This window comes from Myiozetetes cayanensis, unplaced genomic scaffold (assembly GCF_022539395.1).
Source record: "Myiozetetes cayanensis isolate MyiCay16 unplaced genomic scaffold, myiCay2020 scf10, whole genome shotgun sequence".
NCBI classification, from domain to species: domain Eukaryota; kingdom Metazoa; phylum Chordata; class Aves; order Passeriformes; family Tyrannidae; genus Myiozetetes; species Myiozetetes cayanensis.
In genome coordinates, this window is record NW_026086605.1 from 6,954,548 (window position 1) to 6,977,966 (window position 23,419).

At 37.6% G+C, this 23,419-nt stretch overlaps 1 protein-coding gene across 1 annotated transcript in view; it reads right to left on the minus strand.

Moving 5' to 3' along the window:
• Positions 1-9,849: 9,849 nt before the first annotated feature.
• CFAP46 (cilia and flagella associated protein 46) overlaps positions 9,850-23,419 on the minus strand; it is a 61,435-nt gene continuing 47,865 nt past the window's right edge. Inside the window, 14 exon segments of the mRNA XM_050340828.1 lie at positions 9,850-10,468; positions 11,225-11,311; positions 11,753-11,889; positions 13,766-13,847; positions 14,547-14,659; positions 15,858-15,960; positions 17,139-17,174; positions 17,267-17,318; positions 17,867-17,931; positions 19,674-19,838; positions 20,336-20,421; positions 20,839-20,960; positions 22,482-22,633; positions 23,063-23,142. Of these exon segments, the coding sequence (XP_050196785.1) occupies positions 10,332-10,468; positions 11,225-11,311; positions 11,753-11,889; positions 13,766-13,847; positions 14,547-14,659; positions 15,858-15,960; positions 17,139-17,174; positions 17,267-17,318; positions 17,867-17,931; positions 19,674-19,838; positions 20,336-20,421; positions 20,839-20,960; positions 22,482-22,633; positions 23,063-23,142 (1,417 nt within the window). The 3' untranslated portion in view covers positions 9,850-10,331.

A 23,419-nucleotide genomic window follows, 5' to 3' on the forward strand; every position in this document is an offset into this window, starting at 1 on the left:
AGCAGTGCCAGTCACAGAAGAGATGGTCAGACTTACAGCTCTGGACACACAGCTTTGAAAGTCATTGTGAAACATTCAGAAAGAGGGACTGGCTGAAACACAGGACTAGGAAGGCTGGAGATACCTTAGAAGTAGAAAGCTGGACTCGCATGCTGTCAGTGAGGAAAGTAGAAGGAATTGTCTTATATCATCTTACCACCCTGTCACACAAACACTGACATCCCCAAGCACAGACACACAAGCACAGGCTGCAACAGGGTGATATGAAAATTGGCAGCTCAGGACAAATAGGAAATTAATATCAGAGTCTAATTAGTCTTGATTTCACTTGGAAAAAGAATTAATTAGTCTTAATAGGACCACAGAGGCATCACAAATGTTTTCTTTCCATCAAGCAACGCCTGCATTGAACAATTAACAAATCATTCTCATAAAACATAAGGTTCCAGCAATATTTGTCACTGTCCACAACACTGATATTTTTCAGACCCTCACAAGTGTTTCCTGTTAAGGGCCAGATTTTCTTTGGTTTATTAATATGAGAACTCCCATAACTGTGGGCATTTTCTTGAAGAAGGTATTTACCTTCTGCACGTACAAACAAATGGGGGTTTGTAAATGTTGATCAATTCTCCAGCATTTACATTCTGTCTCTGTTATGAGTTCCTGTCTCTCTGAGAGGTTCCCATCTTTGACACAAACAAGGAATAACAGAATCATGGGGTGTTTTCCTGTTAAGATGTCTTCAGTAATGCTTTTCAGTAGGAGAAGGAAACCTTTTTTTTCCTGCCTGCAGGTCAGAGAGTACATTTTAAAATGTGTAAACACATTGTCATAGTGGGACAACCAAGCAGTATCAACCTGGGCATGAAATGCTACAGGATTCCCAGGAGATGATTTTTAAAGTCTTTCAATGTAACACAATAAAAGATTTTTAGAACTGCAAGCAAAAAAATGGGTGGGGGAGTGGGCTCTTTTTTTCTTGGGAGTTGTGCACAGTGACTGAAGAGAGAGATCTTGCATTGTGTGGTAAGAGCATGAAAATTTTACCATATACAAAAAGTAATTTAGGAAATGGATGGTTTTAAGACCTCAAGATTTCATGCCTAAAAGGTGTGAATGCTATCAGAGCCAATTTACTCACTGTGAACTAATAAACAGCATCTTGTGTCCTTGAATTTTTGTTTTGCCACCAAGAATACACCTAGAAATCACATTCCTTTTAAAAAAAAGGTTTTCCAGCATTGCCTCTGGTTTGCAAAAGTAGCAATGTAACGTTTTGCTTAAAGATGTCAGTATTCCTCCATCAATTTAGTTGTTTGTAATGGAAATATCTTTATATTTATTTATATATATATATAAAATTATGGCTGTCATAAGAGCTACTGTTGTGTTGTGAGGTCATGCTGGTTCCTTTGGGATGATGGTGAGAAAGGCACTAATGCTCAAGCCTGGCTAAGTGGGTCACTTGAGTGAAAAGCTAGAAATTATGGAAAAGGTAATAGCAATCTTGGGAGCCTTGTGATGCTGGAAACCTCAGATGTTTCAGCATGGAATCACCGTCTCCAGACTCCAAAGTCCTCTGCAGTGGCCCACAGAGGTGTTCTGCAGTTACACTTGTGCCAGTGCTTTCCTGTGGAAAAACAAACAGGTCTTTTCTCAAAGCTGTATATTGTCAAGAAAAAACAAAACCAAAAGAAACCCCAAGTGGACTTTGGGTAAAAAAAAAAAAAGCTTTCAAAATCAGTGATGTCAGTAAGAGATAAAATGCTGAGGTTTAAAATTCAGCTGTCCAGGTTATTTTCCGTAGCCCCAAATCTAGAGGAAGAATACATTTTAAAATGTCATAAGATCAGGTCACCTTAGCACCCACTAGCAGGGAAAAAGGGAAGAGTTGAGACACTGAGTGATGTGTTGGTGCCCTTTAAAAAATGTTCCTGTTCTTGCTCTGCCAACAGACAGCGAGCTCAGCTTCTCTGGGGAGTCCTGACTGCTTATTGAAGGTACAGATGTCTTGATATGCAGATTTGGATTCTCCTAAAATCCATGTGCTGCAGGGCACTGCTAGAGGAGATAACCCACCTGCTCACAGTGTAGGGGCATGGAGAGGGACAGAGATTTTTATTTAAGACCAGCTCTACCACAAATTTGTCATAAACCAGGATTATTCCAGCATAGCTCTGATGGAGATTAACCTCTACATCAACCATTTCCATCTCATCATAAACATGCAGCTCATTTTGCAAATATTTTTGCCTTGTTTTTGGTAAAAAATGCATTTAACCACATGTTCTTTCACTTTTGAGTAGCAAGACCTTGCCCTTGCCCACACTGAATCTTTACTGCCAATGCCTCTGAAAACAATAATACATCTAGCAATGAAAACATGTTTGAGAGATACATTTCTCTCTGTTTCTGACTTTAGATGAAATACTAATTCCTGTATTTATTCTGTTGTCTGCTTTCTTCCATTTACTTCTCCAGGCTCAGAGCAAGAGCTCCAAAATAAAACACTTCTGATGCTCTCCCTCAGCTTGCTCTTACCTGCTCAGAGGGAACCTTTTCTCCCAGCAAATGCACTTAAAAAGGACAGATTTTGATGGTGAGAAGAGGTGACTTGTCTAAGCCTAAGTAGGTTTTAGACAAGTGTGCTCAGAGTCTCCATAACATTCCTCTACCACTATTCCAGTCTGAGTGTTCCTCCAGGTACACCCAGGGCAGACAAGTTTGCTCACAGTAGAACTAGAGGAATAATATGAATATTCATTGTCTAAAACCTCTTCTGTTTAATTATGACCTCGGTGAAAATGATTATCCAAGAAAACAGAGTCATGAGCATTAACAATAATTCTCATCTCAATTATTGAGAAATATAATTGTAAATGATTGGTGAAGAGAAGATTCCTAGAAAATTTATGATAATGTTCTTTATTATAATACTTTGTGTTATAGATTGTACTATTCTTTCTCTTTATTACATTTATATTGAAGTCTCTTTCCTTTTCTCTGTCACAAATACTTAAAAATCTGCAAGAGAATTTAAGAGCCTTTCAGCAATTTGGCACACCGGTTTTAGCTCAACTATTATCTTGCTGCATCAAGATATTAATGTAGTCATCTCTCTTTAGTCTCAATGAATTGCTATAAAAACGTCAAACAATTAGATTATATTGGCCAACGCAGCCCTGTTTGATTGAGTACAGATGTAGGCCATGTCCCTTGAATCACACTGATGGAGAGGCAGAAAGGCTTGTAGAACTCCAGTGCAAATTTATTTCAATATATGTATCACTTGGGTTCCACGTGTCAGTACTTGCAATACTAATAACCAAAAAATGCTAAATAGGTATTTTCAGGTGGAATAAAAGTCAATGTCATTCAGGAGAAACACCACCGAACTCTGCTGGAGGAGAAGAAAAAATGAAAATTAGAAAACCAGCACAGAAGCCTGGTACAAATATAGACATTGCTCCAGGGTACGGATGTGACTAAACTAGAGGGGCAAAATGAACATTTCCTTTACTTGTGGGAATAGCACTGCCCAAGTGCTGTCTCTGCCTGGACCAGGAAATTTAACACAACCTTTTGTGTCAGGAAAACAGTCAGTGGATAAATACTTGATAGAGAGATCTGGTTACAAGTGTCTCAGTGTTTGTGCAGTTCAGGTGGTCACTGGGACTGTGACCTCCCTTCTTCTGCAAGTACAAAGTGTGCAGCACTTGCACGTGCAGGCCTGGCATGGAATGAACAGCAAGGGACAAATCCTTCAAATCCTTACAGATGGAATGTCTCTCAACCATCAGGTGCAGCTGACTCCGTGCTCATTCAGCTGAGATTCTGTGAACCCCTGCAAGAGTTACAAGCTCAGAGAAATTCTGAGGACATGACAGAACTGCAAATATTTCCTGAAATCCATTCTTTTCTTTCAACAGAAAATCTTAACTACTTCTCTCTGCCAGTGTATTGACAGGTAATTAATAAATACCTGTCACATCAGTAGAACAGGCTGTTCTGGCTGCTCCTGCAATGCTGAGAGCTCCAGTGGACCAGTTCATTAATACCAGAATGAAGGTCATGATGTCTGCTCTGAGCAGATTCAATGTTTTCATCACAAACTTCCCCCTTCCATTCCTCTTCTCTTCCAGGATATTGCAGATTACAGCTCTGACTATAATTCCACTGTCACCAAGCTCAGTTTGGACTTAAGTTCTCTCACCAAGCTCATTTTGGACTTAAAAGGTTGTTCTCCTGCCATCCCCAGCAATTTTCCATATGAACACTCCTGTCCTACAGTATGAAACCCTTTTCTCTTACTGATGGATTGTGATCATGTCTTCATTGTGCTAATCAAAACAAATTGGGAGCACTGATTTGTCTCTTAAAATCTTGGCATTAAACAGAAAAAGAAGACAGAGAATAGCATTGCAGACACCATTGCTGGGCTATAAATATGATCTACCACCCAGTACCTGGTCAGATAATAAAATACCCATCATATATAATATTTTCACAAGGAAGTCAGTGCAGCTTATGATTGTTCAAGAAAAACTACCAGTTGAAGTTCTGCAAAACTCAGGTTTGTTTTCATTTGGTTTGGTTTGTTTTTTCTGCAACTCTCCCTGCAACGTATTGACATCCTTCACAATTGACACACTTGTGCAAAATTAAGGGAAAAAACCACCCCAAGTTAAAAAGAATTTTATATAATTATGAACCTGATTCAGTTGACTTCAGTGTCCTTATCTGTAGCTTATCTCAGTGCACTTGTAGGATGGAAAAATTGTTATGTCAATTGTTGTATTGTTAAATATGGTTACGGTGGACCCATAAAAAACAGCAGTCTGAACCACCCGCCTTGCTAAGAAACTTGTCTTGTGACAACAACCTCCTTTAAGAAGTCATGAAAAAGGCCAGATCATTATAAAAAAAAGATTTTTAGATGCCTGTTCAGAAAGTAAAACACCAACTCTTAATTAGTGCAGCCCTAATTCCTGGAAGAGCTGTACATCTTTGGGGGCATCTGGTTCTTCCCAGTAATTTCAAATGCTAAATGTCAAGTAGGAGACCATCAAGAAAAGGGACAGGTCATGAACATTCAGGCATAGAAGGGATGTAGTGGTCGAGCTCAGAACTGACTGTGTTTAATCTTGCCAGTTTTCACCCTCTTCTGCCATCATGTGTCAGGCTGAAGCATTATATGAAACAAAGGGAAAATTAATCACAGGAGTTGTTCGGTGACAAAGAAGTATCTCCCTAAATATTTCCCATAGGTTTGGACACTGTCACCAAACTGAAAAGCCAAGTGAAAACAGGGGTTTGTTATGTTTGGAAATTTTTGCAAAGCTATTCAAATGTATATAATGTCTACTACCTTCAATTGCTGATGGTGACACAAGACACTAAGGATTAAGGTTATGTTTATCAAAGATTATTTTTCTTTTAATTTCTTCTACCTTCCTGACCCAAGATATTGGCCTTTACTTCTGAAAGGGGTCTTTATTTTGTTGCCTTCAAACTGTATTGAACCCAGGACTTACAACACTCCTTTGACAGAGGAAGAATACTGTACTACTGTGTTCACAGTGTTTATTTTAATGTATTTAACAGTATACATATATATAATAACAGATCTCAAGATTTGTATTTCAGGGAGTATTATAATTGATATGTCATGCACCGGGAACATTGTCAATATTTCGTACTGCATTTTTATAAAAATGGGATTAAGTGATCTAAAATTATTCCTTGTACCATAAGTCTTTAAGTCTTAGATAACCATCTGGAAAACTGTAATTTATTAAATACATTGCCTCTCTTCTTATTCTCAAATAAAGACTACTGTGACTATTGTTTTCGAAAATGCCACCTACCACCTTCATGGAGGACCCCAAACACCTCTGCTCTCACTGGCTGAGAAACTCTCTCATCACCTGAGGAATGATTTGAGTCTTCCACAAACTAGTCAGTATGTCAGGGCACATAAGCATCCCTTCAGATTTATCTTGACCACATCCTTCAGACCCCTGTTTGTAACTATCTGTCACTGTATCACCTGAGAGGTATTTTCAGCAGCTCTTCCTGATGGCTTAATCTTTCACCCAAACTAAACAGAAGAAAGAATTTTTGCTCATAGGGTGGTTGGCTTCCCTTTGATAGCCCTTTCCTGGAAAGCTTTCAGGTCAGGCAGGGTGTCAAAGCAAGGGTCAGAAGGCTTAGCAGGCTGTGAAGTCATCAGTGTTCAGACTCAAATGAATGGGCTTAAACAGTCATGGGAATTATCTGTACTACAACCTCAAATCTGCTGTTATTTCCCTGCCTACAAACACCCCCAGCCATCAGCTGCCATGTTTTGGGATGTGCTCCACCTTGGCAAAGCGAGGAGAGAGCCCTGGTGAGGGGACAAGCCCAGAACATGGGATGAGAAATCCTCCAGTGACTGCTGATGGCAGGAGAATCTTAAAGAGGTGACACCAGGGACTAATGTCAGAGCTGCTCTTTTTGGTTTTTATCATTTTATAGCAAACTCACTGCAATTCCTTCCTGCAGACCACTCAGAACCACACACTTTTCTTGGACAGCTACCTACTACTCAAATTATGTTCTTGTCCTAGAATATTATCAATAAATTCACCATGATTTTTTTCCTCCTCCCATTTTTCAGATTACATAAATTTTAGCTGACCAATTCTTTTCATGCTCAAATATATTATGAAACGTCATTTCTGTTATAAAAGCTAATTGATAATGTGATTTGTTATGTTGCCGAGACATAATTCAGAAAGGTATTTTAAAGCCCTTGATACATGGAACAGCACTAACTGTTTAATATTTCTTGTATGAATGGACACAGTGCATGGGAACGAGGTGGTGCCACGTAGATGAAATATTTTCAGAAGCTTTTATTCTTGTTGTTTGGGCTTGTGCCAATGTCGTTCAGCGAGAGAGCTCATATGTCCTGAGCTGTATCTGCTGTAATTTATTCCTGGGTCATTAGTTGGTAGGATTTTTTTTCCTGCAAGTTGCTGAACAATATATAATATTGTACAAATTAAGAGCTCATAGTCAAATAAATGGACTGCATTCTCTAGAATACTCTGCGAAAAAAGTAGAGAAGTATTTTTAACAGTATTTTATCTTTTTATTTCATAAAAACAATTTATTGTTTAATGTAATAATTTCTCACTATTGTGAAAGTCCAGCTGGAGCTGCACCCAGTCCAGGAGTCCCCAGTGTAAGACGTGGAGCTGCTGGAGCGAGGCCAGAGGAGACCATGGAGATGCTCCAAGGGCTGGAGCCCCTCTGCTCTGGAGCCAGGCTGGGAGAGCTGGGGGGGTTCACCTGGAGAAGACTCCAGAGAGACCTCAGAGCCCTTTCCAGTGCCTAAAGGAGCTCCAGGAGAGCTGGAGAAGGACTTTGCACAGGACACAGGGAATGACTTCCCACTGCCAGAGGGCAGGGATAGATGAGATACTGGGAAGGAATTCTTGGCTGTGAGGGTGGTGAGGCCCTGGCACAGGCTGCCCAGAGAAGCTGTGGCTGCCCCATCCCTGAAGTGCCCAGGGCCACGTTTGGTCTACTCATATTCAGTGTTAAAGAATTAAGCCCTCCTGTACAGCACCTTGCATAACTATGCTACTGTTTAGTTCTCCAAATAATTTGAAGACAATTAGAGGGCCCCCCTCTTGGGGGTCTCACACATTACAGGATGAACAAACCCTTCTATGCTGCAGTCGTTTTGCTCCTACTGCCAACACCTGCTGCTCCCTCTGTGGGGAGAACACCTGCTATTGTTAGGACAGACAATTTGCTATGAGAGCACCTCACTTGGAAGCCTGAAGAATATCAGAAAAATTTGAGCTTTTAGTTCCTTAACCAAAGCAAGTTCTGAAACAGCAATTTTCTGCAGCATTCCTTCTCAGCCTTTCCCTGCTCAGTTCCATTTTTGTTCACTGTCTTTAACAGAGAAGCATCCTGGACTCTCAGACTATACCAGCTGAGCTGCTGAATCCTTCCTCAGTATAAATAAGCAGCAGGCTCTCTCACTTGTTAAACTGCCATTGTAAATGTAAATAAAATAAACAGAAAAGATCTTAAATATCTGTGCTCTTTTGATATCATTCCCACTTCTACTACGCATCTTCTCCTGAAGTGAGTCTCTACTTTTGTATAATCCTGTCCCTGCACATTGCTACAAACATAGAATGGAAAAAAAGACATTATTTCTGGCACCAATTCCTGAAGGAATGAACTGATGTCTTCTGAGTGCACATTCACTCTGAAGTACAGTTCATCATCCACTCATCCAGTCCTACTACGATGATTTTATTGACTGCAATTTAGCACAGCAATACTGAGAACACCCCCACCACCCCAGGAGGTTTGGTTATGCCTGCACTTCATTACTGATTAAGCAGTAGGCTAAGTTATTTCCACCTGTTTCATAAATAAACCACAGTGGTGAATTACTGAATAAGCTCATTGTACCTGGATATCAGTGGTTTTTCAAACCTTTGAAGTCTTGAAGTCTTTATCTTGGATTATTCTCAAAGAGCAGCACTGACATTTCTGAAGCATCGGAACTTTTCTGCACTTTACCATCCATGACATTTCTTATTTCAAGAAGGTGGAAGTTAAAACAAATCCAATAAGAACTCTCCTGTAGCAAGGCAGCCAAGGCTTCATGATTCCCAATGAATACACTTTTTTCCAAAGCCTTTTATGTTAAAGAGACAGCACTAAAAAGGTGGCATTCAAGATGAACAACACATTAAGTGCAGGGAAATACAGTTTCACAGCAATGAATGTATTGGAGAATGATGTGAAAATTAATATTGGAAATAAGTAAGAAATTACCAATATAATGGATATTTGCTATGCTGAACAAGTGTGAACACTTGCTTCCTTTAAGGGAAATTGCTTCTTCAAACTCAGGAATCCTTGAACTTTCTAAATACCGTCAATAGGATTTAAGAAAAGCAGCTGTGTCACAGAGATGCAATGAAAAGGTACCTCATAAGACTTAAAAATAAACACATAAATGCCAGAACTGGGGGAAGGGACTCATGCCAGTGTGTGGTAAAACATGGCAAGTTCAGAGACCTGAAAATATCTTACACTGAATCCTTAACTTTCAGACTGGGTAACTTCAGAACAGTCTATGAGCTCCTCTTTACTCACTTGGTATTGTTATTGAATGTCCAAATACATGCCACAAACAATATATGTCCTGTCTAAATTAGGTTATAAAAGGGAATAAAAATAATGCTTTTTATGGAACACAGTTTGACAGAGCAGCTGCAGTTCATATAAGGTCATCTAATTAAACTGTGAGAGCAAGAGGGAAGGAAGCACAAATTTATATTCTGTTTTGTGCATAAGGAAAGTATTTTGCATGTCATTATTTTGTAATTATGGTTTATATAGCCCTGTAACTCTTACCAGGTTCTAACTGTAACTCATCAGGTAGCCAAGATTAGTATCTTTTCAGTGCCATTTTAATGTTCTGTCAGCATTAGACACAAAAAAACTGTCACTGGAAGCAAGACATCATCATTTTACTGGGGAAAAAAAAGACTCTTGAAATGGTTTTAGTTGCAATAACAATCGAAGATTTATACTTTCCATAAGTTCTAAATTATTTTACATCTATTTCTACTGCTATCACTAAAGTTTAGAAGCCTGTAATTTAAAAAACAGACTGCTGTTTAACAGAGCATATTACAAAATCCAAACACATAATAATCTTATTTGGGATTTTGAAATAATTTAATACATTCTCATGTTATTCAGGAAAACCATAGGAAAATAAAGAAAGCATGAAATAATTAAACATTTTATTCAATACTGCCTTGTTCTCTAATTAAACTACGACTACCTCTATATAAAAAGTAAAAATTAGTTCACTCAGAATAAGGTAACTTGGTAAATTTTCCAGCTATGTTCCTAATAAATCTTCCATGTAAAAATAAAGCACATCAAGGAAAATTATTTTCCAAATGGAAGCACTGACATATGTACAGATTAATTCCATTCATGCATCAAGGCTGACAAACAACAGCCCACTTTGCATTAAGGTGTGTTTGTTCTCTCCAAATTCCTTTAAAGGAATCACCAAGTTTAGAAAACCTTCCAGTACCGACTGGAATCTCGAAATTAAATATTCTGTTTTCCTGACACTTACTCCAGTATCACACTGCTTACATCTGAAACAGAAACCAGGAAAAGGTGCATTTTCTTTAGCTCACCTCTCCTTAGGCCATCCAGAAAGAAGCATCTGCAAAGGTTCCCTGTGCACAGTGAAGGTGTCCCCAGCACAGAAAGACTGACACAAATTACACCAAAATGACGTTGGGTAAACCATAGAGCACACAGTTGAAAGATGATGGATGAGCTGCAGGAAGATCTGAGGAGGTGTGAGCAGTCTGTTCTTCTGTTCTGTCTCCAGGAGAGCTGGAAGAATCCACTTCCACTATAAAAATATTGCAAAAAAACATTCTTATTTCTGAATATGGCTGAATAGAAGAATGCTTTTAGTGACATAATTTAACACATCTTCTCTTTGATTAATACTCTTTTATGTTCTTGCCACTATATGCAAGAATCATTTTCAGAAAAAACAGGAAACTAGGGAATGTTTCTGATCTGAATTCTTTCTCTCTTCAATTCTATGACAGTGCAAGTTATAATTAAAATTTCTTTTATTAACCCTTATTTTAAGAGGTAAGTCCCATACACTGAAAAACAGCAATACAATTTTATAGACAGTATATTAAAAGTTGTTTTACTGAAAAATCTCTCCCCCCTCTCCAGCAAGATACCAGGTAAAATTTCTTGCCTCTAGTGTGCCCTTTACCATGCAGACTGCCTGAAATCACTGCTGATCTTCTTGCAGTCTATAATCCATTTATATTGCTTATGTCATGCTCCTGATGTACCTTTTCAGTCCCACTGCTTCATTTTGTAACAGTTCAGTGGAGCACAGACTTTAGCTTTTGGTCAGCTACGACAAAGTGTCCCCCAAAATTTTATTTATGTAAAAACGGCTACTCCAATTATGATATTTTATCAGTTGTCTTCTGACTCTCAATTCTTGTAAGAACAGTCACAGAAAATTGTCACAGTTCACCTGCAAGGTTTCACTTTTACCTGTGAACCACTCACAGATCTACCAGGTTCTAGTTAATTTAATAAAATAGTCTCTTGTACTAAGCCTTTTAATTCTTACTTTCAGTAGAATCCCTTTTCCTGTGAATTCCACTCTTATGAAGAGTATGGACTGTCTGCCCAGTTGTTTGACCAAGGCTCAGCAAATCTGGAAAGAAATGTTAGTTTCTGTGAGTTTTTAATGAAAGTTTTGAAATACAAGGAAGTATCAACCCTAGAGCCTGGTGCTGTCACATTTACAACTCAATGCAAAAGGACACTTTACAGATCCAGTTATGTATTTCTGAGAATGCGAGTTCACCCCTGTTTTTGTTTTCCCCACAGCTGATAGAACTACAGGTTGCCAAATCCTAGGGCACTGCTCCTCACTGGAGAAATCCTACTCTTACCATATGACCATCAACAAACACCCCACTAACACTGTTTTAAGCAGGTCACTGCTCTGCTTGCAAGATCAACCTGTCAACACCACATTGGTCCTGAGCTCCGATGGAAACTCCAGGCAAAGTCTGGTGAGGAGCAAAGGAAGAGCAGCCAGGAGTCAGGGAGATGCACACAGCAGGTGCCTGAAGCAGTAACAAACACTCACTGTGGAACAGGAGCTCCAGCCTCTCTGCATTGTCCTGCAGGCTCGTGTACCACTGGGTGGCCACTACACAGCCAACCCCAGTGAGGCTCAGCAGCATTGCTGTCTCTGTGGGTCTCTCCAGGGCAATATGCAGGCGACTAAAGAAAATCAAAAGTAGTGAGATTAATAAAAGAAAAATGTACATAATGTATTTAAAAATATAACTAAACAAACAATGCTTTTTGAAAGAAGGAGAAAGATGGCATTTTCTTGTATGCTGACCATAAAGTGTTTTCTGACATTCATACAGCACCTTGAATCTCAGGTAATGAATTTAGGTAAGTTTACATCTTTCCACGGTGCAGTTTTTCCAGTAGGATTGCTCTCTGTCATATTATTGTAGTTCTGGGCATCTCAGGAAATGTGGAAGGAGGAGTGACACGCTAACTCTTGCAAAACACTGCAGAATATCTTTTATAAGAGAGTCAAAATGTTGGTAATCACGTGAAAAGACAGGTTTAGACACAGAACATTGCAGGAACTGAAACCCTGCTCTATGTCATAAGTATGATGTTAATTTGGAGGCCTAAAAGCAAATCACTTGTAATGTGGCATTTGATTTTTTTACTGCTGCACATTTAATTAAGTATCTTTCCTTAATTATTGTTTTAGTGATGGGATGGGAGTGATACTCTGTAAGGTTGGAACTGCAGTAAACAGAAGGCTGAAGTTTGTTTTTATTTGGCTCTGCTTTTCATGGTAACTTTTATCAAAAGATGATAATTCAAGTTTTCAGTAATTTTGGGAGGAGATGCTCTGTTTGTCTAAGTAGTTATGTGACTAGTTTTAAACAAATGTTATTCTAAACTTTCAGGAGGCTTTTAGACTCAAACATGTAAATCCTATTGATAAATTCACCAACCTATTACAGTGAAACTTCAAAAGTTTTGAGTTGGAAAAACTAGTCTAAGGAATCACAGTTTGGTTTGGTTTAGGAAATGGCTGTTTAGGGAAGGTGAAAAAGGATACAAAAAGATTCCAGGAGATTGTTATTTATTCAGAGATCTGCATATTTACACATGTAGTGGTGTGTATAACCTATCTTACACACAACTGATTTTAACTTATGCATTGTTGCACTAATTAACAGTATTTTTAGAGATTTTTTTCCCCTCTTTGTGGAATGAATAATTAGAAAAGTCAAAAGATATTTCTGCCCCCAGGATGTGCTCTGCCCTCTGGGTGCCCAGGCACAGCCTCAGGCCCATTTGTGCAGGGCCCTTCCAGCCACCCCTCTCCTGGTTCATAGTGGTGTCCCTGGAGCAGAGTCTCTCATTCGTCTGTGTTAACCTTCATGTTTCTGATGATTGCCCAGTGCTCCACTCCATCTACACCCCTTTGCAAGCTATCCTGGCCCTCAGGAATACAAGCAGGTTATCTGAAAATACAGCATGGACTAAGGAGCTCATGAATAAAATCAGGACACTGAAACTACTCTTCTTGCTTTTAATACCTTTAAACTTATTTGTCACATGCCATCTGTCAAGAATTCCTACTGGACATGCAGTAAAAGGATACAAACCCTGCCACCTGTCAACTTAAAAGCAAGGAAAATACTGAGATGCTTTTAAGGTTAAAAAATCTGCCATTAATAATATTAAAAACTCTGAACAGGTTATTTAACACACCGTAATAATTTATTTAAAAAAAAATCTGTCTGATTGTTAAACCATTCAGTATATGAAAACTCAGAGAGTCTCTTAACAGTTTATCTGTTAAAGGGAAGTTTTATATACTCAATTAGAACATTTTGAGAATCTTTAAGTCAGTTTGGCAGGTAAGTGTAATGTAGCAAGGTTTCTGTGCCTGATTTTCTTATCATTGCCTTGTAACAGAGCTTTCATCCTATTTAGCCCTATAAAGATGCTCTTCTACTTGCAGAAGTAAACGAGAATATTTGTAACTCAAAATTTTAACACTGCTTTGAAATAATCTGCCTTATTGTGGACTTCACTGAAATTAACTTTATCCTACCTTTTGTGGATATCAGACTTTGTAATTCTTTGGTAACTTTGCTGTGATCGTACTAGATCCAGAAGAACCATCAAATTGCATTCTGGAAAAAAATATAACAATGGTATTTGCACTAATAATAATGCCCAGCATAATAAATATAAGTAAATCAAGCCCTTTTGTAAGTTAGTGACTTCCTTGAATGCAGTCTAAACAACTAATATAAAATTTACATATTTCAGCAAAAATTGGCAATTACTATGTAAAGGAACTAATAAAGTTATTTAACATTATTTGATGTGATTTGCTATGGTTTTCCATAGTCTTTTGCAGTTTTTTTGCTCTGCCTCATTAGCACAATTGATAATGAAGTCTATATACCATCTTATTACAGTATTACCTGTATGACTCAATTCTGTAGTTCTAAACTCTTTTGAAAGAGTTTATGCTATGCAGGTATGGAAATGTTTTCTATGCATCTCCTCTCCACCAGTTACAGCCAAGTTACACCTCCAACAGGCCTCATTTTCCTTAAAGGTCTCCAGCAAAATACCTCAGAATACTCTAAGAATTAAAAGGCTTTGCCTACTGTTTGGTTTGCTGTAGTTTTAATCTGTTACTTATTCTCCTGACCTAAGCAGATGAGAAGTAATTTACTTTTCTGTCTGAAAAGCCTTTGACACACTTGACAACTTTTATGATGTCTCCTCTCAATATGTCAGTCTTTCCTCCTAAAGTATGTTTATGCCTGGGAATAAAAGGTGATGTCATTAAATAAGATTTCTCAATTTGCTTATCTTACTTGGGATGTTCATAGCAACCAATCTGTTCAGTACTACATGAGACATGAATCTCTCCATCCCATGGAAGAGAAATGCACTACAGCTTGTCAGCAGCTGCTCCCACTCAGCTTGGCTGAAAGGAAGAAAGAACAAAGAAAGGAAGTGACTTTTATCTTACTATTTACGGGAATACCTTCCAGAAATTATCCACAGCCAGCACTTCAGTTTTATTTACTCCAGAAATAATTACAACAGAAGTCAGCATGCAAAGCAAGGAGATAAATCAGACTGCAGAATTCTATGAAAAAATGTAGTAACTCACAGGGACTATTAACAGCAGCTATTTTAATACAGGGGTATACTAAGTTTAGTAACATCTCTTACTGACAAGAGGCATAGTGTATTTTCAGATAAATACCAGTTTCTCCATAAAATAATTTAAAAAAATTGTGCAGCTTTGAAATCCCAGTCTTTAGTCTTACATATTCAAAGGCAGTATTTGTATATGCACCCATTGCACCCACCAGGGCACAAAGCCATTAAGGTTTGAAAAGAGATGTGGATAATTAGCCCAGCTGGCAGCAAAACCTGCAATTTGATAACAACCATCCTTCTAATTGCTAGGAAGAAATACCAAAGAATCTACTCAGTGACATTAACTAATCAGGGAAGATTCCAAAGGACTGATTCTAAAACAGCAGTTAGGAAGGAAGGTCGAGTGATGGCTATTTTGACTCACAGGACTTGTCACTGCTTGACCTCTCGAGATCCCTTTTATCCCTCTATGGTTTTGATCTTAAAAGTAAAGTAGTTCTATAAAGAATGGTGTGTTTATGAATATACTCCATAAAATGGCACTACCTCCATAATCAATGTCTGAAATTGAGAACTCTGAGATGTACCTTGACTGCTTTGCTTCTGAAATCTGTACTCTGACCTTACAGCTGACTCGAGGTGCATGAAGATGCTACAGGTTTTAACACTTGGATTTACAAGCAGTTATGAGCAAAGCCAGAAATTACACTTAAGCTCACATGCTTATTCATCAAAGACTCCTCCAGGAGACCTTCTGTCAAAATTAGATTATCTGCATATACAGCAACTCTGACAAAACCCACCAGGCTAAATCCCTTTGTGGCACTGTATTTCAGGTCCCTAAAATATTCTGTCTACAAATCTAAATCTGTGTTTGAAACAGTAACAATGGTCTGCTATGTGTTTACCAGCTGAGCAAAACTTGACCCTGTTTTATGACCGAAGACTCTGGGAACAGGCACAACTTTAAACAAGAAACGTGGATAAAACCAGAAAGCAGACAGAATGTTACATACCTTGGAACATGCATGTTGCCAATGACACCTTCCCACTGTACTGTGAACAGGTCATGGTATTTTTCTAGGATTTCCTTTATTTTCTGGGAAGGACTTGAAGCTTCTGTAATGACAGAATTTCATCCTTAAGAGCATAACATGCTACAAACTACACTGGGAAATCTTAATGTCAATAATTTAAAAATTACACTATAATATTTAGAGGTCATCATTAGATTGCATCTTTTTTGAAACCTAAGTCTGGCTTTTAAAATTGAAGTAATTTGTGACATTTTCAGAGTAAAATTGTGATTCCCATATGAAAGGTGTCTCCTATAATGGACAAGAATTATTTAGTGGACAGGTTAAAGACCTTAAAAGCACAAAGCAAAAACTGTAGATACCCTGAGGAAAGGGTAAAGAATTGAAAACCAGTACTGCTCATGCAGTTCTGTTCCAGAGGCTCGGAGAGGACTTCAGTAGGTGGATAAAACAACTGAATTTCCAGAGTCCTGATTTCAGAAAACAAGACTCCAACGCCACCTCTGCTCTCCAAGAACATTGCACATTTAATGACAAATCATTTTCTCTTTTTGACTCTATTTCACACGAGTGTAAATTAAAGATAGATGCTACAGCCAGATACTGAGCACATGAACAGTGGTTTATTTCAATCTGCTGTGAAGGACAAACTGCAAATGCATGAAGCCATTCTCTGTTATGCCACTGATTGTTCAGTAGCTGCTTTTGTGTTGCATTCAGACTTAAAAACTATTTCAACAGCTGAAGGGAGCCAATCAGACAAACAGAGAGGGACTGTTTATGAGGGCCTGGAGTGACAGGACACAGGGAATGGCTTCCCATTGCCAGAGGGCAGGGTTAGATGGGATATTGGGAACAAATCCTTCCTTCCCTGTGAGGGTGGGGAGGCCCTGGCACAGGTTGCCCAGAGAAGCTGTGGCTGCCCCATCCCTGGAAGTGTCCAAGGCCAGGCTGGATGGGGTTTGGAGCAACCTGGGCTAGTGGAAGGTGTCCCTGACCGATGGCAGGAGGGTGGAACTCATGATCTTTAAGGTCCCTCCCAACCCAAACCAGTCTGTGACTCTGTGATTCAATTAAAATCCTCCATTAACTGTTACATTCTTTCACTGATGCTGCACTTCCAGGGGATAAACAGCGCTGTCCTGATGAACAGCTAAGCTTTTTTGCCAACAACTTTACGTCACGGCTTCATTTTGTATTATAAAAATGTCTCAATTCCATGGGTAGATTGTGAAGAAAGTACTATTTAATATATCTTACCTGGTTCACTTCCTTCATTATAGGGGTCCACAATATCTGATAAACAGTTAAGCAGAAAACAATGCAATTTAAACAACAAAAGAAGAAAGTTTAGCTGGTACACCTGGTCATAGTTTGTGAAAGGATACATTTAAAATTACGAGCATCAACACTCAAGGGTAAATCACGATTAACTGTTGCCTACAATTAAAAAGAATACATATTCTATTGCATGTAAAAGTTTCAATCAAATATTAACAGTATTGCATGCCTTCTGTCAAACAACTAACAGGAAGACGTGTCAAAAAGCTAACCAAGCTTTGAAGGCAGGATTAATGAAGATGATACTCAATTGTCAATGGAAATTAAAGGCATAAGTTATTCTGAATAATCTAAAATGCACAGACATCCATTACATATATACACGTGTCTGCACAGGCAAATACAGATATACAATATAGATGAAATCTATTGTTGCATGACATCTTTTAGTAACTTTAAGCAACTCCCTTGGTGGGTCATTAAATATGTCCCATTTACAAAGTACGATTTTTCCAAGAAGCAAAATCAACAGTAAGCAAAATTCTTATGGACTTATATGACATTTATTCCACTTGAGAATTCTAGCACACATAATGAGCTTCTATGCAAGCCACTTGGAACACTTTTCTATGCAAGCTCTCTAACATTTTTAACAAAAAATAAAAGCTATTCCTATTAAGCTTATTTAAAAAATGTGGAAAGTTCACCATTTGAGCATTCTTTTTCTGACGTGATTTTGATTTTGTATCTTTAGATATTTCAACATCTGTTTCTGTGAAATTGAAAAGAAATTTTTTTTAATATTACATATAGGCAGTTTTAGAAAGTAAATGTCCTCAAAGGATTGCATATATATATTGTACTAACTACTAACAAACAACAACAATAATAAACAATTATAACAACAACAGGTTAAAGTGGAAAAATAAAAATTCTTTCAGAACACAGCAAGGCAAGGACATTACTAAAACCGTCTTGCCTAAAAATACTGGCTTAAAAGAGGAAAACAAGCTGGAGATGTGATCCCTTACACATAAAAATGCTTCATTATACTGCCAATTTCAGACAGAGTTGAGCAGTGATTATCAAAGCACTTTCTAGGCCTATTGTCACATTTCTTAATTGTTGATGTTAATGGAGTTACTGATGCTTCTGTGGGACACGCAGATATCAAAAGGAAAAAGAAAGCATCATATTTGAACTGGAATTTTTATTTGTTCGAGAGAATTTTAAAAAGCACAGAAAAGTGACTTCTATTTCTCACTGTATATGTGACCACCACCCAGAGCACACATTTCAGCCATTGTCACTGGGGTGCCCTGAAGGCTGGGGGCAGTTTGAGATCCACATTCACACTCCTCTGGCTCATGTTCCCTCAGTCAGTGGCTGCTGTCAGAATCTCATCAACACTGACTTTGCTCCCTCTCATTTATCTGCTTCAAAAATCAGGCAACCATAAGGAGTTTCACTTTAAACAAGGCAAAAACAGAAATGGAAAAAACCTCATGTGTTCTAAAACTCGTATTTCTGAAAGACCTGTAACAGTGTAGGAGGGTGGATGTAAACCAAAAATATTCTAATCTCAGATTATTTACAATTCTTTCCCTTTAGAAAGAAGAGGTGAAATGAAGGCTGAATACTATTAAATATTACAGATAAGAACACAATACAAGAACCAACCCGGCACAGAATACTTTCATGGTGCAGAGTGAGATTTTCTAAACGTGGTCTACTTTTTAACTTAGTTAGTTTAAGTTAAAAAATACTTTAAATAATTTTATGTGGTTTTACCTATGTATGAGCAAAATGCAACTTCAAATTTTTAACTTCAGTAATAGAAGGTATCTTTGATTTATACAAAAACTACTTAGTCCTTGTGTTTATTACTCACTTCTAGATCTAAGAAATGAGTTTTAAGATGACATGAGGTCAAGTTTACCAACTGTTCAACTACTTCATTTTAACTCATGTTGCTGAAGAGTTTCTGTAGGGTTCAAGTGGCTGCAGTAGGGAAGTTCATAAAGCCTGTGGGGATCTGATTTTGTACATTTGTAGCACAAAAACCAAGAAGAAAGTAGTTCAGAGATTAAAAGCTTTTAACATTTGTTATTTTGAGCAGTCTTACAGTACTGGTAAAGAATATTAACAGAAGTGTAAATTCTTTTTTTTTCAGTGCAGCGGAAAAACTTTAAAAGGTTTAAGACCATACTTGTAAACCTGGCCTGAAACTTTGCAAGCCATTTAAGATTCCACTGAGTTTTACACAATTCTTTAATGTACAGAGGTTATTTTAAATTAGTTACCATTGCATCACCAGCCTGTACATTACTGAAATAAGTCTACTAAACTATACAGTCCACCTAAAATACTGGAAACCTATTGTATGTGTCAGCCTTCCAGTAAAATATACACCACCATTCATATTATTGAAACTTTTAACTATCTAGTTTTCTGCATCATCATGAATATCTTTCATTTATCTTTTATAAATAGATGCTGTTTATCTAACAGTACCTGACTCAGCCAAACGTCGTCGATTGTAGAGAATCTGGAGAGAAAAATCTCTGGATACAGAACTTATTCCTTCCTCTTTAAATATACTCAGAGCTTCCAAAGGCAATTCCATAAGTAATGTATCCCCTAGTAATACCACACACAATTCTGAATCCGTAGGTGTCTCTAAAGAAATGTGACAGAACATGATTTAGTAGTTCTCAGTTCGTATAAAAATAACTGCAGTTAGATGTAAAAACCTAAATTTGCTCTATGACACGTGAACTGCACTGTACTGTGGATCAAGTGCACTATGCAAAAATATTTATTTTGATACCATTACTCCTGAGATGTTCTCAAACTTCTATGCACTTATAAGCACCAATTCTTCAGAGGGAAAAATATCACTGTATTAATGACCAACCATCTCTCCATCCAAGTTTTTCAAACCTGTATGGTTTGGAAAACTCTAAATGAATGCAGAAGGACAGTTCCATCCAGCATATAGATCTTCTCTTCGAGAGTACTCTGAAATGTTTGACTTGATATAGAAAATAAACCAAATAAAACCAAGGCTTTGTCTTCTCCCTGCTTTAAATAAAATTAGAACTAAACTGACTGGATTTTGGTATCTGTCTGTACACACACACACACACACATATTGTACTCTGAGGAGCACATACCCTGCATTCCAGCTTGTTTAGTGTCCTTGTCTTTCAAACTCTTTTTTCCTGATTCAGCTGCTGAAACTGGTACACACTGGGATTCTCTGGGAAGAGGAATTCAGTGAAAATATTACCAGTACTAATACTCGTGGAAGTAAAAACTTTCACAGGAAACACAAAACTGCTTCAATGCTTTCAAAATAAAACTTTACAAAGGATGTGCTCTCTTTGGAGTTCCTGTCCTTTGGAAATCCCATCTTTAAATAGTTTAATTATAATGTTGCATACTGAACTTAAGCATAAGTGTAACTTAAGCTGGAGAACGGTGCTTGTTAGAAATGGCCATTAGTTTACCATGTGGCTCAGTCTCTTAGCCTGGCATATCCTGCATATCCTGTCCTTCAGGATGTAAAACTTTCATTCAGCAGGACATCCTTGCTAAAACCATTCCTTTATTTGAAGGACTTTGAGTCAGAGTTCTGCCTTCACAAATGATAATCAAACAAGTCAACACGTCTTACCTGAGAGCAGAAAAATCAAACTGTGCCAGCACTGGTTTCAGATATTCTTCCATAATTTCCAATATTTCAGAGAAATCTGATGCCAAATCAAGTCCATTATCATCTGTTTTCTCTGTTGGAGTCTAACACACACATCGAAACAAAAATTGGAATACTTTCCCCCTTCATCCTGGTCAAATACCATTATTTATATAAACTTTTTAATGTTAAATCAGAGGGTAAATCAAGTTATTTGAAACAACATAAAATGCAAAATATGAAAGGTCAGTTTCAAAACTACTTTACTTCAAAATTTCCTATCAGCATTTTGAAAAATATTCCAACATAGGAATCAGTACAAGATGTCAATATTTGTTATTTAAGCAATAATACACTTCAGCAATTTCAATGGGGAATGGCAGAAAAGTAGAGTAGAAAGAAAAGATAATGAGAAGAAACTGGGCAAGGACAACTTTGAGAAGTGAGCAGAAACTGCACAATGAACATAGAAGAAGCAAATGAAGAACATTTGAAGAAGAAATGGAAAACATATGGAGAGATCAGTGGAGCCAATTTAGGAACAAAGTAAACAGATGAAGAAAATAGATAAGAAGAGAACAGAACCACGTAGGAGAGGAGGACACTGAAAACTGAAGCATGTAAAATCCAACACAAAACCACTCTCTGGACAAAGGAGTTCAACCAAATGGTGAGGAGTGTTGGCATTCACGACTGGGCTCCTCATTTAGGTTCTGTGGGGTTGGTACAGGCTGCACACAGGACAGGGGGTTGTAACATGTACATTTTAAAAACCTAAGCCACTTGTTCTTGTCATCTGTTCAACCTGATATTATCTCAGCACCTCGGTCTTTACTTACACAACTACAGCAATCTTTACAAACTTGCCAATACAACAAGTATTGGCCATGAGTAAGAGAAAATGATCAATGCTTCACCCATCTACAATAATGGGTGTTTTAACTGGAAGATGCCAACATGATGAATAAAACAGAAATGCAATTCAAGAACCAGATTTGTCAAAGTTGGGTCATTAATGACACAGTGAAAACTGGTACAGAAAATTCAATATGATCTGTATTTTACCTTTATACTAATGATGGAAATAGGCCTATATCAGCTTTTGTTAATGCTATATTTAACAGTGAATTTTCCTCATCATTAGAAAAAACCTAAGTTTTATCTTAGCACAACTTGTGCTCACTGATTGTGACAATGTCCTTAGGGAACTGAGCCTTCCTGCAGTATCAGAAAGCTTTTATCAGCTAGAATTTAAGAGGGTTTTTCAAACTTAAGACTCCAATAAGATGTGCCCTTGAAGCAAAATTTTGTGACTAACAGACTTGGATCAACTGTGTCCAAATAAGGAGCTACAGTGCAGAAGATATTGTGTGCCCTAGAAAAACTTTTCTGTGTTGGAAATCAGTAATAAATCATTGGCTAAGGTAGTTTTATTTTAATTAAAGGGTTGTAATCTATGATCCTGTTTTTTTCCTTGGGACAGCATGGGGTTTCATGTGATATGAAAAGCAATTTACATTTGCAAATGCAAATCTCATAAGTACAGTACTTTTTCAAGTACATTTTCATATTTTTAGCAAGTATTTTTCACCCTATTTTAAATCTGAGGTAATAAAATACATTACCACATCTGTTTTGGAGACAAACTCTTGCAAGTTCTGAACGACATTTTGCTGAAGGTGACTCTTCATTTTTTGCTGCTTGTACAGACGCACTTTTTCCAACAAAACACGGAATGCCTCAGGATTCACAGGAAATCGAGACACTTTGGCCTGCACTGTTATAAGGAGGATAACACCCTCTTAAGACTCCTTCTGAGATATCTGTACTTGAAGAAATGATTGTACAAAGACCACCAGTTTCTAAAGCTGTGGTATTTTTTGAAAATAAATACAAACATATATATAACATATATATACAGAAATGCACAGTGAAAAACACTCAGCAATTATTTATCTATTACAACTTCAGCCTTCAAATATAAACAAAAATTCTGCAAATTGTGACTAGATACACTAGATCTGATAACAAAACATATATTTAGGAATTTACTTTCCTTGATAAGAGGAGAAGAGTTAAAATTATTTGACAAAGTATTTTGAAATTTTACTGACTGCAACAGTGAACGGTATGACTTATGAGAAAGCCTTCTCATAACCTCAGTGCAATGATTTTTATCTCTCAAATAAATATAAGAGGTACTTACCCATGGGTTGGGGGAGTTTTTCTTTTTGCTGTGCAGTGCTTGCTTTGGGCATCTCAATCAATGAACTGTACAGATTTGATCTATGGAAAGAAGGAAAGTGCTGAGTAGATTATTTGACTGTTCAGCCTTGTTTATATCACTCATATTTATTAGATGAGTAATTATTACCCTCTAAAATAATGTGATCACAAATACTCTCAAAATGCAGCATCTACCTCCATCCTGGGTTCAAAACCCTGCAAAGGCTAACTGGAAGATAAGTTCTTTTATTCCTACATAGCAAATAAGGTAGATGTCCACTTGTTCTATAGCAATTGTTTAAGACCTTTTAGAACTGGTGAATGCACTCACAGTCAA